Source organism: Odocoileus virginianus, chromosome 25, assembly GCF_023699985.2.
Source record: "Odocoileus virginianus isolate 20LAN1187 ecotype Illinois chromosome 25, Ovbor_1.2, whole genome shotgun sequence".
Lineage (NCBI taxonomy): Eukaryota > Metazoa > Chordata > Mammalia > Artiodactyla > Cervidae > Odocoileus > Odocoileus virginianus.
In genome coordinates this window covers 50,785,270-50,800,987 of record NC_069698.1, presented here as the reverse complement: position 1 = coordinate 50,800,987, position 15,718 = coordinate 50,785,270, and the positions used below count along the sequence as shown (strand labels likewise).

The window sequence follows — 15,718 nt, the reverse complement described above, 5'->3', positions numbered from 1 at the left end:
GTTGGCGACTTTCCCTGGTGGTCCAGAGGTAAAAAAAATCCACCTTCCAATTCAGAGGATTCGGGCTCAATCCCTGGTCAGGGAACCAAGATCCCATATGCCTTGGGCAACGGAGGCTGTATTTCACAACAAAGACACAATGCAGCCAAATAAATAAATAAATAAATCATAGATTCACAAAATGGAATATTATTCAGTCAACATTACAACTGACTACATAGAGAAGAAACGATTCATAATGAGATGTTAAGAAGCACAGGTTAGAAAACAACCATATGTATACCAGGATCCCATATTTGCTAACCAAAGTTACATATGCTGACAAATAGCACAGAGAAAAAAACTGTTTGGAGAAATGTATTCAGGTAGTGGACCTCTAAGTATTTTATGGTTTTCTACTCTTTACTTTCCTGTATTTCAATTGTTCTACCACAAACATGCAATTCTTTAAAATACAAGGGATCATCTAAACTGATTAACAGATTCTTTCTGAAATAGTACAACTAAGCTGAGAGGCATGACAGGCTTATCTTTATTTAGAAAAAAATCTGCCTAGAACCTGATGCTTTATTAGTTACTTTTAATGTTTAATTATTACTGTAATTTAAAAATTATACATATTCAGTGCCAGGAAATTAGCAAGAGACTTCTTTTTAAGCAATGGATTTCTACTTACTACCATAAAGTACATTAGTACAAAAACTGAACAGACTAGCTAGAGTTTCATACATTTTTATATATCTCAATATTTTATCATCATAACTAACATATATTAAATGAATGTGTCTCAAGAACTTAAGTGAGAATTTAGAAGTATTAAATTTTTTAAATAATTTCCTTTTTTGAATTTGATTTTTAAAATTTTGGCCGTGCTGGGTCTTCTGTGCTGCTCTCTTTAGTTGCATCAGTGGGCGCAACCAGGGCGCCCCTGGTGGGTTAAAACACAGCACAGCCCAGCACTGTACAACTATAGTTGTGGTGCGCGGGCTTCTCTCTGCCAGGCTTCTCTTCTTGTGGAGCACAGGCTCCAGGGCATGTGGGCTCAGTCACTGCGTCACACTGGGCTTAGCTGTGCCGTGCATGGCATGTGGAATCTTCCCGGACCAGGGATTGAACCCATGTCCACTGCATTTACAGGTGGATTCTTAACCACTGGCCCACCACAGAAGTCCTAGAAGGATTACGTTTTACTACAACAATTCCCATTTTCAGCTGAGAGAACTGAGGCACTGAGAGGTTAGGCGACCAGATCAAAGTCACAGACCGTGCTGTGTGGTGCTTAGTCGCTCTGTCCTGTCTGACTCTTCACGACCCCATGGACTGTCGCCCTCCAGGCTCCTCCGTTCATGGGGATTTTCCAGGCAAGAATATTGGAGTGGGTTGCCATGCCCTCCTCCAGGGGACCTTCTTGACCCAGGGATCAAACCCAGGTCTCCCACACTGCAGGCAGATCCTTTACCCTCTGAGCCACCAGGGAAGCCCAAGAACATTGGAGTGGGGAGCCGATCCCTTCTCCAGGGGGTCTTCCCCACCCAGGAACCCAACTGGGGTCTCCTACATTGCAGGCAGATTCTTTACCAGCTGAGATACTAGGGAAGCCCCAAGTCACAGACTATGTATGGTCAAACCCAATATTCTCTAGAGGTTGCACTCTTAACTATCCATACCCTCAACTACACAGCAGAAGCTATTATTTATGGGGCCTACACTGGGCTCTGACAGAAAGGAGTGAAGGTCATATATTAGGAGTATGAAAAATAAAATTGGAAAATCACCAATTTTCTTTCTTTTGGGAAAATCCAATTTTTATTGCATTATATTGGTCTTAACATAGGTTATAAAATGGCATTCTGATGTACTGATAGCAAATAATTTACCATTATGCTGTGACTTAAATTTACATTTTGAGTTTAAGCAAACATTTTGCTAGGAGCCTTCTTTTCAGCTTATCCTCTTGAGTTATGCTTGGGAAAGGTTCTCTCCTTTCAGAGACAACCAAACTTACAGAAATGACTGGGGTGTGGTACTTATGGCTCCCAGTTTATAAAGTGACTATGAAATGATAAGATTAACTTTACAAGTAAAAGTTTAAAGGTGTGGGCTCACTGTGACGTAATTCACTCAAATATTTCATAGAGTTCCTCCAGGCACTACTCTAGGAGGTACAGTGATCTCTGCCCTTCTGAGATATATTATTACAGGTGCCTTACATATCTGAAGGTCATGGTTTTTTATTAGACGTCCAAGGTATGAAAGTTATTCTGTCATTTGAAAAACATGCCATCCTCTTCAGGACACGGTCTGGGGACACACTCAGTGATAAGGAACCACAATGCCAGCGGTTCTCCAATGCTTTTGTGTAAGAAAACTTCCTGGAGAAGTTGGAAATCAGATCCCAGGAGTCTGCATTTTTACCAAGAACTTCACGTTATGTTGATGTAAGTGATCTGAGATCTAGACATGGAGAAACCTGCCAGTAAGTGGAACCATTCAGAAGAGAAAGATCACTCACAAGAGAAGAGCCCTATGGCAGTGGGATGTGAACTGAGGAATATAAACCCGACTGACCTGTAATTAATTACCTGTAATTCACAAGTCCACATTAAAAAGCTGAGTAAGAGTAGATGAATTTAACGGCACCTCCTCCTTAACCCCCTTTATGGAGATTTGAGTTTGCCTCAATCTAGTTATTTTGAGAAAACATGAACTTAAGCAGAGCTTTATTTCTGATAAGAGGGATAAGCATTAAGAAAAAGGAAACTGCTAGTCAATTGCAAAAAAAAAAAAGCTAAGAGAGACAAACATTTCACGGAACTAACTTGCTACCGCTCATTTTATGCCCTATTTCACAATGCTTAGTATCTGAACAATCCACAGGGTTCCAAAGTACATCAAAAATGTGTTCATTTCCTCTCTTACTCAGGCAGAATAATAATAGACTTTTGTGAAGGTACCATGTGCCTCAGAAATTTCAAGATACATTCTTAAATAAAGAAATAGCCTTCAAAAACAATTCCATCAGAAATTCACCCTACTGGAGCTACTTATAGAAGTCTTAAATAGCTTTTGGACCATCACTAAATTAGTGTCCTTCATTTCTGAATTTGGATTACCTAAAGTTTTTGGCTTCTTTACAACTGTCCTACAGAAAGAACTCAATATTGAAAAATGTTTTTCTTCTTTTGTTATAAGCAAACAATCATAAAAATAACATAAATGTTTCAGGTGAACTATTAAAAATTTAAAAACAAAACACAGCATTTTGTTCTCCATGATAAGTAGAAATCATAACTTTGGGGGGGGTACTCAGCTTCTTCACCTTAAGTCATATAAAAATAAAGGTACCCCAACAAATATACTCCTATTTCAGACGGTAAGCGTAGCACTACATAAACCAGCCGGCCTGCTGGCTCCACGGTCCCAGTTCCTACCCTCAGATCCTGTCCACTACATAAACACTGAGCCTGGTCTTCATCCATTCAAAGGGATTAGTAAAAACTGCCTCTCCGATGACAGAATTGAGATTTTCCAGATGTATTTTTGGCACGGTACTTGTTTTTTATTATCTATACTTTTTATTGCACTTGCTTTTATTTGGACGTCCCGACCACGTAAACATTAAGAGCAGGATGCCAGCAGATAAAGCACAAAGAAACGCAGCTATTAGGAGTCGCATCTATTTAAATTTCCAGGCTGGTGCTGCCTCCAGAATAGCACTGTGGATGGCAAAGTTCTAAAGGAAACTTTCATATTAAGAGGCTAGCAAAAAAATCTCCAGAGCCTCTAACTCAATGCAGAAGCCCCTAATTATTTTCTTCAAAAGCAAAACCTTTAGTCTGAATCACAACAAAAGATGCCCACAGGAAATGTAATCTACGAAGGTGCTTCCTAATCCAAAAGGCAAACAAGAAGTAAGAGGGAAAGGCGCAACCCCATTCCTCGTCGGTTTCCTCTTCCTGGGGATTCTGGCTGCATTTTCCTCGGTCAAGCCAGACAGAGCCTGGCAACTGTGCCTCCGGTCCACACCGTGAAACCGTGTCAGTGCGTAAAGAAGGGGAAAGGGAAGCGGCCGACGCCGGGAACGCGCTCCCCCCTTGAAAGGAAGAGCCGCTTTCTGTGAAATACCACCGGAGTCAAATCAGTTCCAGCAGGAGGACGCGGGGCCAAAACGGCATTGACTGCCCTTCACTGACAGGGTTGTGGGTTTTTTGGTTTTTTTTTTTTTTTTTTTTTTTTGCGGGCGGAGGAGAGAGAAGAAGGGATGAGCCGGGGAGGAGAGGCCGGGCATTTCGGATCCCCGGCAGGCTGGCGGGGAGGCGAGGCTCGGCCCGACCGCCCGACTCGGGCGACCGCGAGCAGGGAGGTCAGCCCTGCAAGGGAGCCCACGCCCCGCGGGCCCCTAGAGAAAGGACGGGACCTCCCCCCCGCTCGGCCGGCCACGGCGACCAATGCCCATTCAACCCCCCCCGAAGCCCGTCCCGCGGCCGCCGCCCACCCCCCAGCCTCGGTCCGCCGCGGAGCCCCGGCCTCCCGGCGCGTGCCAGCCGGCCGCCACCACCCACCACCCACCCAGCCACCCCCGGCGGCCCGGGAGGATGGGAAGGACGAGACACACGGGCGCCTCCAGGGCGCGCGGCTCAGGGTGAAGGGTGCCGGGAGGGACGCGCACACTGGCCCCGGGGTCGGAAGGGGATGGACGGGCGTCCCGGGCGGCCATCGCGCCCACCCTCGCCCCCGCCGCCTGCCCGGTGCAAGGCAGGCCGACGCGGTCCAGCTCTCTCCTCACCTCATCTCCAGGCGGGTCCACGCTGCCGCCTCAGGGGGACAAAAAAAAATCAGTGCAACTCAGTCGCCGCGGGAAGGGGACGCAGGAGCCGCAGCCCCGCACACCATCCCCGCCCGCCTCTCGGGGCGTCCCGGAGTCCGCCGGGATTCTCCCTCGCGAGCCGCCGTACTACCGAGCAACCAAGCTGCGCGCCCTCCCGTCTCCAGCTCAGCTCTCTGCCTCCCTTCGCTCCCCTCCCTCAGTCCCTCGCTCCCGCCTATCTCCTCATCTCCCCGGGGACCTGCCTCCCCCGCGCCCTCTCCGCCCCTTCGTCTCCGCCCACGGGGTGGGTGGGGGGGACAATGAAAAAACAACCAATCGAAAGAAAGGGTTCACACCTCCTCCCGCCCCTCTCCCTCTAGCCCCGCCCACCGCGGGGGTAACGCAACTGAAAAAAAAAAAATCTGGAGGAGGACGGAGTGACACCCGCATCGACAAATCAGCAAGCTCAGAGAGGGCGGGACCTGGCCGCCCTAATCCCCTCCCCCGCCGCCCCGCCCCCTTTCCCGAAGCAGGCCTCTGGCGTAGGGTTTCCCGACGGGCATAGAAGCGTCTGTGTGGGGCTTCGGAACGTTTTGTTCCACGGCCTCGGTGCCATTTGGCCGTTGCTGTGCGAGGCGAGGTACAAGTTAGGACGTCTTCAACTAACTAACGGCAGGTGTCACAGGAGAGAACAATGTAGAGGCACAAGGAGGGCGGGGCACAGTCCCAGGAAGGTGATGGGGATACGGTTGGAATGAGGAAGGGTGTGGTCTTGAACAAATTTACATAAAGCTGAACCCGTCGGCCTCTAGGACTTCGCGCATTGATTGGTAGCCCCAGGCGCGTCGCCGTGGAGCCTGCCGGGAGATGTAGTTCCGCGTTCGGTTGCTATGGCCCTCTCCGCGCATTGATTGGAAGCCCCAGGCGCGTCGCCTTGGAACATGCCGGGAGATGTAGTTCCGCGTTCGGTTGCTATGGCGGTCTCTAGAGTGCGAGACTGACGAGCGACCTGACCAATGGGAACAGGCCTTGGCGCTTAGGGGGCGGGTCCTCTACTGAGGGGCTCGAAGGTGGCGGAGGTGAAACTGCTGGCCGTTGGAGCCGCTCCGAGGCAGGTGAGCGCAAAGAGACGCGCTACGTGTCTTGGGAAACCGGGCTTTGGGCGGAAGCTCGGGAGACGCCCAGCGGGACCGTCCAGCCCTGGGGCGCAGGGTGCTTTCCGTAGCACCCCAACCTTACTAACACTTCTCGGGCTCAGGCCTAGCTGGCTTAGCTGAGGCCGCTGAGGGGCGGGAGAGACTTGATTTGCCTGACGATTTCCTGGTCTTTACTGGTTTTGATGGTGGATGTTATTTCAGCTTGCATCTTCCTCCACTTTCATGGAAGCAAAAGTCTGGAAGTTCCCTTCCACCGAGACTCCCAGGTTGGATTTTACCCACTCCCGCGTCTTTTTGTTTCTATACTTTGAGTTTCTTTTTCTTTCTGCCTTAATGCTTCTCTACTACTGCTTTCTCCTCCGTTACTCCCACCCCCGCCCCCCCGCCGGGGACAGTTACTTAAAGCAGGGGCATTCGGGTTTATGTAACTCTAGGGCCAGATTTGCCCTCCAGATTAAGCTAAAGGGAGGAATACTCTGGAGCAACGCGTGAGAACCACCTAGAACCGTTTTGAAGTGCAGACGGCGATGCTGAGGGTGTGGGCGGGTCCTGAGAATCTCCGTTTCTGACAAGCTCTCAGGTGCTGCCAGTCCAGGTTACAGGCAGCAAGGTTTTGCATGTGTAATTGGAGCCACTTAAAAAAAAGAGAGAGAAAAAAAGAGAGAAATATGTGAAATTAATGCTAGAGTTTTATTTAACCCAGTATATCTAAAATATCATATCAGCACGTAATCAAATGTTTAAAAATCGAGATTTTGTGCATTCGTTTTCTTCACATTTGAAGAAACCTGATGGACATCTTATGCTAACAGTACATCTCAGTTCTGACTAGGCACAGTTCAAGGGCTTCAGGATGATACAACCCACTGAAGAAATTAAAAGGTATTAAATCTTGGGTTGCCTCTGACAAAACCCCTGTGAGATGCTCTGTGAGATGGATTTTTGGAAGTACTTTAGATCTCCACTCAATTTACAGAAATAATAGTACAAACAGCCAGCATTTATTCAACACTTCCTTTGTGCCCGGTATTGTACTTGAGTGCTTTGCATGTATTATTTAAGCCTTACTGTTACTCTCCTGTTTAACAGGTGTGGAGTTTAAGGACCAGATGGTTAAAATTACCTAGTGTATGTAGGTCATACTCTGAATACGTGGAAAAGCCAGGATTCAGAATAGGGTCACTTAGGACTTATAAATCCATCAATCACCGCAGTGTATAATTATTACATTTTTTCACTAATTTCAATTCATTGACGCCTCTGCTCTAGTTTACCACTAATCCTGAGACATTCAGATGTCAAACAGAGAGGGTTCACCATACAAGGCACAGTTCCCTCGGTTGTAGTGAAATATTTGGGTAGTCTTACAACTCTCTGTGGTGTCCATTCAATATCAAAGTTCTAAATTGAAGAAGAGTGTTCCAAACCTCAAGGAGATATATAGGCTTTACCCTGTACTATACTGTACCCAGTACTATACCCTGGACAGTGTGTCTTGGTTCATCTGTGTACCACCTTGAAGGAGGAAAGTGGGAAGGCTTGGGAATTCTTAAAACGTTTCACCTTACAATCACAATGTTTTGGGGTTTGTTTTTGGTGAAATCTTTTATTCATTGATAAAGTGAATCTTTTCTTGCTCATGCAAACTTCACATAGAATAGTTCAAATACAACTTTAGTATTTTTGCAAAATAATTCTTTTTATCAGTTCAGTTCAGTCGCTCAGTCATGTCTGACTCTTTGCGACCCCATGAATCACAGCACGCCAGGCCTCCCTGTCCATCACCAACTCCCAGACTTACTCAAACCCATGTCCATCGAGTTGGTGATGCCATCCAACCATCTTATGCTCTGTCATCCCCTTCTCCTCCTGCCCCCAATCCCTCCCAGCATCAGGTCCTTTTCCAATGAGTCAACTCTTCACATGAGGTGGCCAAAGTACTAAAGCTTCAGCATCAGTCCTTCCAGTGAACACCCAGGACTGATCTCCTTTAGGATGGAATGGTTGGATCTCCTTGCAGTACAAGGGACTCTCAAGAGTCTTCTCCAACACCATAGTTCGAAAGCATCAATTTTTTGACGCTCAGCTTTCTTCACAGTCCAACTATTACATTCATACATGACCACTGGAAAAACTATAGCCTTGACCAGATGGACCTTTGTTGGCAAAGGCATGCCTCTGCTTTTTAATATGCTATCTAGGTTGGTCATAACTTTCCTTCCAAGAAGTAAGCGTCTTCTAATTTCATGGCTGCAATCACAATCTGCAATGATTTTGGAGCCCCCCAAAATAAACTCTGACACTGTTTCTACTGTCTCCCCATCTATTTCCCATGAAGTGATGGGACCAGATGCCATGATCTTAGTTTTCTGAATGTTAAGCTTTAAGCCAACTTTTTCATCAAGAGGCTTTTTAGTTCACCTTCACTCTCTGCCATAAGGGTGGTGTCATCTGCATATCTGAGGTTATTGATATTTCTCCCAGCAACCTTGATTCCAGCTTGTGCTTCTTCCAGCCCAGCGTTTCTCATGATGTACTCTGCATATAAGTTAAATAAGCAGGGTGACAATATACAGCCTTGAGGTACTCCTTTCCTGATTTGGAACCAGTCTGCTGTTCCATGTCCAGTTCTAACTTTTGCTTCCTGACCTGCATACAGGTTTCTCAAGAGGCAGGTCAGGTGGTCTGGTATTCCCATCCCTTTCAGAATTTTCCACAGTTTATTGTGATCCACACAGTCGAAGGCTTTGGTGTAGTCAATAAAGCAGAAATAGATGTTTTTCTGGAATTCTCTTGCTTTTTCAATGATCCAGCGTATGTTGGCAATTTGATCTCTGGTTCCTCTGTCTTTTCTAAAACCAGCTTGAGCATCTGGAAGTTCACGGTTCAAGTATTGCTGAAGTCTGGCTTGGAGAATTTTGAGAATTACTTTACTAGCGTGTGAGATGAGTGCAGTTGTGCAGTAGCTTGAGCATTCTTTGGGATTGCCTTTGCTTTGGGATTGGAATGAAAACTGACCTTTTCCAGTCCTGTGTCCACTGCTGTGTTTTCCAAATTTGCTGGCATATTGAGTGCAGCACTTTCACAGCATCATCTTTCAGGATTTGAAATAGCTCAATTGGAATTCCATAACCTCCACTAGCTTTGTTTGTAGTGATGCCTTCTAAGGCCCACTTGACTTCACATTCCAGGATGTCTGGCCCTAGGGGAGTGATCACACCATCGTGATTATCTGGGTCGTGAAGATCTTTTTTGTACAGTTCTAATGTGTATTCTTGCCATTTCTTCTTGATATCTTCTGCTTCTGTTAGGTCTTTTTATACATTGTAGTAAAGATGATATCTTGTGAAATTATCTTCCCTTGATGGTGAATTTATTAGTAAATATTTAATCAAAAGTACAGTTCCTACTTTGCATCTGAAGTAAGTAATGATTAAACACCCAATAGTGATTTATAGAATTAAGTAAGTGTTGACAGACTGCAATTATATTGGTGTATGGAGAAGATGATCCCTTAAGTCAGTTGGAAAGGAGGGAGAATGTAGTAAAAATGTAGGGAGGATCCTTCAGTTTATCTTCCTCATCCCTTGCCTTGTCCTAGTGTCACATGATCAAGCCAGCAGGAAGGGAAGGCTGCCATTCATGGCACCATTGGCTGCACTGTTCCCCAGTAGTACAACATGGCAAAATAGGATGCTAACTCAGCAATATAAATGAAGGCCAAGTTTCTGTTGTTCTGAGTCTTACTGTATCAAATTGCCCGACATCACATAGAGACTGGGGCAATGACTTCTAGTCTGGGATTAATGACCATCCCGCTTCCCCACACCACCCACTGCCCACCCTCCAGCAGCACTGACTTCTAGTCTGGGATTAATGACCATCCCACTTCCCCACACCACCCACTACCCACCCTCCAGCAGCACTGGCAAAGGGGCCCACTAATAAGAGTTCTTAAGTGAAAAAAAAAAAAAAAGAATTCTTAAGTGAAAAGGTATTTTGTAAATCAACAAATAACAAAAGTTAAGCTCTCTTGGAGGGAGGAGAATTAATCAAAAATTCTTTTGATATTCAGAAGAGGTCATTGTTGGAAGCCCTTGTTGCATGGATAGGCAACAGTTTGACATAGCTAATTAAATGTCTCTTGTCTTGCTTCCACATAAAGCCTTTACCAAAAAATTATTTTCCTTTTCCTAATTCTTCACCTAGCTTTAGATCTCAACTTAACATGAGATGTAAAGAGGACGCCCCACTTGTATAAAAATTCAATCAAGTATGTCTTGATAATGTCCATATAAATCTAGACTCTCATAATCAGAAGAGACTTTGATATGGTCATCTCATTCCCATCCCCCTCAACTGATGCTTGAATCTCCCTTATGATGCTGCTCTAAATGTGTATCCAGCCTCTAGTTTAAGTCCATCTATTAATAGGGACCATGTCACTTCATGCATTTTCCTAAGTCATAGCTCAGTTGGTAAAGAATCTGGCTGCAATTCAGGAGACTTGGGTTCAATTCCTGGGTTGGGAAGATCCCCTGGAGAAGGAAATGACAACCCACTCCAGTATTCTTACCTGGAGAATCCCATGGACAGAGGAGCCTGGCAGGCTATAGTCCATGGGGTCACAATGAGTCAGACACGACTTAGCAACTAAACCACCACCACCAAAATGTGAAAGTAAAAAGTTCTTAGGATATGTGCTACTAGCTAGAAATGCTTTGCAGAGTTTAGCTAGGTGTGAGCCACTGTCACAGTGTTTCCATGCCCATCTTGTAACAGGCACAGGAGAGCAGTACAGTGTATAACGCCAGTGTACTCCTTGTTTATGTCAAGTGTCCTTGGAATTTATAGATTTCTGGAGACTATCTCCAGCACAATGTAGAGACGTCCCTCCCTCTTTAAGAAGCAGAGCTGGCCTGTCCAGTTCGGCCTACCAGTCTCCTCTGCAGCCTGCAAAGTATATGGTATTTGAACCAGACCTCCAGCTAGTTACTTTGATTTTGCTGACCATAATAGGTTTTATGGGTACATGGTTTAACATTCTTCTTTATCTGATATGTGGATATGTATGAAAAGTCCCACAGGTGGGTAAGAACATGGTTAAAACTTAAGCACCTCTTCAATATGACTGAAGATTTACCCCTAACAATCCGCTAGCATTGTAATACTGTCCACTCAGCCCAGCAAGATGATGAGCCACCTTTCAGAGCTGACTTCTTCTGGTTTTTTTTTTTTTTTTTCAGTAGCCCAGCTGCTTGACAGTTTGTCTGCTTTCTTTAAAACAAAAATGAGAGTGGTTGAAGCATAATACTTCACCATATTATGAAGTTTGTGTTGGGAATAATGAAAATTTGAGCGCATAAGAGTCTGGACTTTGAAGTTGTCCGCAGGGAGAGAAGGAAGCTGTGCAGCCGCCTGTGGCCGTTGCCCAGGCCTCAGGCTTCACAGTTTGGGCCTGTAATTGTGCTTACATCCAAGAGGAACACTTAAACCAGGAGATTGTAAAGGAGAAGGAAGCCTAGAGGAGGGAATTATGAGAGATTCTAAGATATCCTCGAGGGCTGAAGTTGGCACAACAGAACCTTGTTTGGAGGCGGGAAAAGTGAGTCTAGTTTTATGACTGTTGACTTTGAGGTTGAGCTGATATTCAGAACACTTTTGGTTTGAACGTATAGGTAAGGATTGATCTGTAGAGGTTTTACTTACAATTATTAATAGATGAGCTCCTTGGGGGAGTAAGATAGCAGGGGAAGAGCAAGTGAGGTTCGTGTTGTTATAACTAAGAGGAAACCATTTGAAATGTCTTCCCGTTGATTTTTTTTTAGAAATCCTTTAAGAGATTAGTACTTTCATTAACTACTTTCTTGGTATTATTTATGGTAAGTGTTTAATTTATGCAAAGTCCTTATTCTGCTTTCATACCAAAAATTATTTAAAACAGGTGTCTTAATTTTTGTTTCTCCAGATTTATAATAGATTTAATATGTTGATATTATAAAAACTTAAAGTATTACAAACATAATCTTCAAGTTGTGGACTTATGTTAAATATATTTAAGGTTGGATATACCTGAAGAATTTAAAACTTTATGTTTTTTACGGGGCTTTTTAGGGCTCTTTACATCAACCTGTATTTTTTAAACAGGTTTATTTTCAATTAAAAGTTTTATGTAGCACTTTTCTGATAAAGGCAAGGTTATAGTAGAATATATAATTTTGAGGTTAATGACATTCATTTTTGGAAATAGCATGATAAATAGTATATATTTCATTTATATTTTTATTTTATGAAGTGTTCAGTTATTTTATTTCCTGTGTGCAAATATCTTTATGTTCAGTAAAAATTTTATTAAATAATGGATTAAGTGTTCCATTTAATCTGGACCACTGCCTAAGAAATTAACTGGGTTTTGAATAACATTCATTGTACCATTTTCTCTGTGTTAAGAACTCAGTATTCCTTTTTGGGCTTGCAAAACAAAGAATATTTCCTCAGTTTTCTTCTGGTCACTTTTATAAAAATACTTCTTTTTCTTCACCTTGTAACTTGGGGGGGTGGTTTTTGTTCCCACATGGTTCCTTATTAAACCAACAACTAAACATTACTTTTTTCTACCAGCCAGGCTGATCGTAACCTAATTTGGAGGAACTATTTAGATAATCTAACCAAAAATATGGGCATTATTATGTATATAATAATCATCTTAAGGGACACTGCGGTACATACAAACAGCTTCCAGGATCTTTGAAATTGGGGTGCATACAATATGAGATTCATGTGACTACTGATCTGAGAGACATGCTATATGTTTTCAGATGCCGTGGACAGAGAAGACAGTTGGCTTCCAAAGTTACAAAGGGAGATGTTTTGAAATCAATGTGTTGATGTGTAATTATTTCATTCCTCAAAAAGGCAATTCTAGTAGCTCCAGAATGAGTAGAAGCAGAGTTTTATTTATTCAGTAATAATGGATATTGATTCTTCGAAGCTGGGAAAACCACTAGTTGAGTGAATAAAGCAAGGTTTTGTCAGTATGGAATGAAATCTAGAAGCATGGAACAGATGGAGTAGACTGCGTGTCATTGGGAGGTGATTTCAGAGAGGGAGTATAACTTGAGCCTTGCTTACTTTGCAGAGTCTGTCGAGTAAGTACAGCAGAGTCTCAGAGAGCAAGCAGGGCCTGGCGCCTGGAGACAGCGGGGGCCATGTGGTGTGAAGTCACACTGGGCGTCCCAGGCGGCACAGCGGTAAAGAGTCTGCCTGCCAGTGCAGGAGACGCAGACCCTGGGTCAGGAAGATCCCCTGGAGAGTGAGGTGGCGACCCACTCCCGTATTCTTGCCTAGAGAATCCCGTGGACAGAGGAGCCTGGCAGACTGCAGTCATGGGGTCACAAAGAGTCAGATACGACTGAGCACACACGCACACGTACTGCCTAGATCAGACAGGGGATGTGTTTGAAGAATGAAGGAGTAAGGTAAACTAGGGACAGTGGATATGCATTTTAGATGGCCTTGACAGCTAAGAAGGAGAAGTTAGATTTGTCAAAGGTAATACATCGCTGCTGTTCTATGCTTAGGTTCTTCCCTTCTCCCCTACCACCCTGACAAACTTACTGATGTGTGTATACACACACACACACACAGTGATCTTCCTTAACCAGCAGGCTAGAGACACATAAATTCTCTATGTGTCTGGAATGCATACTCATTTCTGTTAGTTCCAGCATTTGATTACCACCTTCTGGAAAGCAGCAACCAGTACTGAACCACTCGGTGAAAACCCTCTCTAAAGACCCTTTGGACCCATTAGGGTTCAGCTTGCAGGGCCAGCTTCATAAGAACGAGACCCCTGCAGTCACACTGGACCTCGCAGTCAGAAGGCACACGTGCTTGGTGTGATGCTTGGCTGTTACCGTCTTGAAATTTTAGTTTCTGAACAAGGTTCCCCACATTTTCATTTTGCAGTGAACCCTGCAAGTTATGTAGCTAGTTCTGTCAACAAGCACTTACTGATTATCAGTCCTGAACTGAAGAAGATAGGGTTCTAGTTTTACATCTAATGTTAGTAGCTCAGTAAAAACCATTAAGTATAATGGTAAAGGTAAATGACTTTGGAGTTGGTAGCATCTAATTTGTCTCAGCTCTGGCCCAGCTGGAGCTATGAGACCCTAGGAATGTACCTCTGTAAGTCTCAGTTTCCTCATTCATAAAATAAATTCAATAATATTGTAGTACTTTCATCAAAAAATATGTATAAGAATGTTCTTAGCAGGATAATTTGTAAATGTGTTAAACTGGAAACCATCAGATGTCTATCTTCAGCGCAGTGGAATACTATGTAACTGAATGAAATAGATGAAATATGTTACTATGTAACTGAATGTTACTATGTTACTATGTAACTGAATGAAATAGAATGAAATAGATACAACTGCAGGCAACAGCATGAGTGAAACTCATAAACATAATACTGAAAGAAGGAGCATAATTCATTTATATAAAGTCAAAAACAGACAAAGCCAAACTCTGCTTGAATGTCAGGATATTGAGTATCCTTAGAAGGGGGACAGTGACTAGAAGGGGAACCAGGGAGCTTCTGGAGTTCTAGTGACATGTTTCCTGCTATGACATGGCCTTGTTCACTTTGTAAAGTTCACCAAGCTATATAACTTCAGATCTGTGAACTTTTCTCTGATTTTATATGGTACCTGTATGAAATTTACATTAAAAAATAGTCTTGTCATACAATTACTATGGAAGTTAAAGAAACAACTGTGGAATCCTTAGAGATGCTTCAAGATGTCCACAGAATACAGGTTTAATTGAAGGCAGGAGGAGAAGGGACGAGATGGTTGGATAGTATCACTGACTCAATGGGCATGAGTTTGAACAAACTCTGGGAGATGGTGAAAGCCAGGGAAGCCTGGCATGCTGCAGTCCATGGAATCACAAAGAGTTGGACACGACTGAGCAACTAAAAACAACAAATGTCTTACAAATGGATACAGAGGAATTAGGGACACAATTTCAACAACTGTCTTGATTGTCCACTTTTTCCTTTCCAATGGACTTTTTTAAGACTTTGAAAGCCCTTTAAATGACACTTTTGGTTATTAAAATTGAGCCCTCTGGCCTGCACAGTTTTTTTTTTTTTTTTTTTTCAGGTACATCTCATAGTTTTTGTTGACTAGTGAGATAAAGTTAAGCACAGTCTCACCTTGGTGTGAAGGCTGAACTATAAGCCCATTCTCAAATACGTACCTGAGGTTATCGCATCTTCTCTTGTTTGATTGCTTTCAAGAACTATTACCTAAATTCATTTGAAGACTACACTTAAATTGTCATTTTATCCTTTAGAACTAGTTTTCAATTTATGCTTTCAGTTGATCTGGCATGTTTTGTTGGTTAGTATATTTCATGTATATTTTTTCTTTTATTGTTTTCAGATGACTATGAAAGGCTTATATTTTCAACAGAGTTCTACAAGTGAAGAAGTAACATTTGTGTTCCGAGATAGGGTAAGAAAAATGGTTTAATCTTTAGATGGAACAAGACAGTGTATTTTACAAATGTCACAGACCTAATTTTAAATGCCCCATTACAAATTATTTTTGAGTGGCACCCTATAAATTACTTTAATCTTATGTGAAAACAGTGGTCGATATTATGGTATATTTTTAAAAGAGTTGCTACAAAAGAGTTTTTAGTTCCTCAGTGTGGTAGTAGAAAAGATATAAGAAACTGAACAACT

At 43.3% G+C, this 15,718-nt stretch overlaps 2 protein-coding genes across 12 annotated transcripts in view; one reads left to right on the top strand and one right to left on the bottom strand.

Moving 5' to 3' along the window:
- Positions 1–5,040, bottom strand: part of ITSN1 (intersectin 1) — a 246,668-nt gene extending 241,628 nt beyond the window's left edge. For 3 of the 7 annotated variants that reach the window (XM_070455186.1, XM_020892645.2, XM_020892648.2), the window contains exon 1: positions 4,787–5,040. The gene's annotated coding sequence lies outside the window, so the exon portion shown is untranslated. The remainder of the gene's footprint in view (positions 1–4,786) is intronic. The other 4 variants (XM_020892647.2, XM_020892649.2, XM_070455188.1 and 1 more) reach the window with 3 other exon arrangements.
- A 419-nt stretch (positions 5,041–5,459) lies between these two features.
- CRYZL1 (crystallin zeta like 1) overlaps positions 5,460–15,718 on the top strand; it is a 33,639-nt gene continuing 23,380 nt past the window's right edge. For 2 of the 5 annotated variants that reach the window (XR_011483509.1, XM_020892639.2), the window contains exons 1-2: positions 5,813–5,922; positions 15,414–15,485. Coding sequence is in view for 4 of the 5 variants with exons in the window: in XM_020892639.2 (XP_020748298.2) it covers positions 15,414–15,485 (72 nt within the window). In the remaining variant the exon portion in view is untranslated. Of the gene's footprint in view, positions 5,480–5,811; positions 5,923–6,165; positions 6,231–15,413; positions 15,486–15,718 lie in introns of those variants that run through there. The other 3 variants (XM_020892640.2, XM_020892641.2, XM_070455190.1) reach the window with 3 other exon arrangements.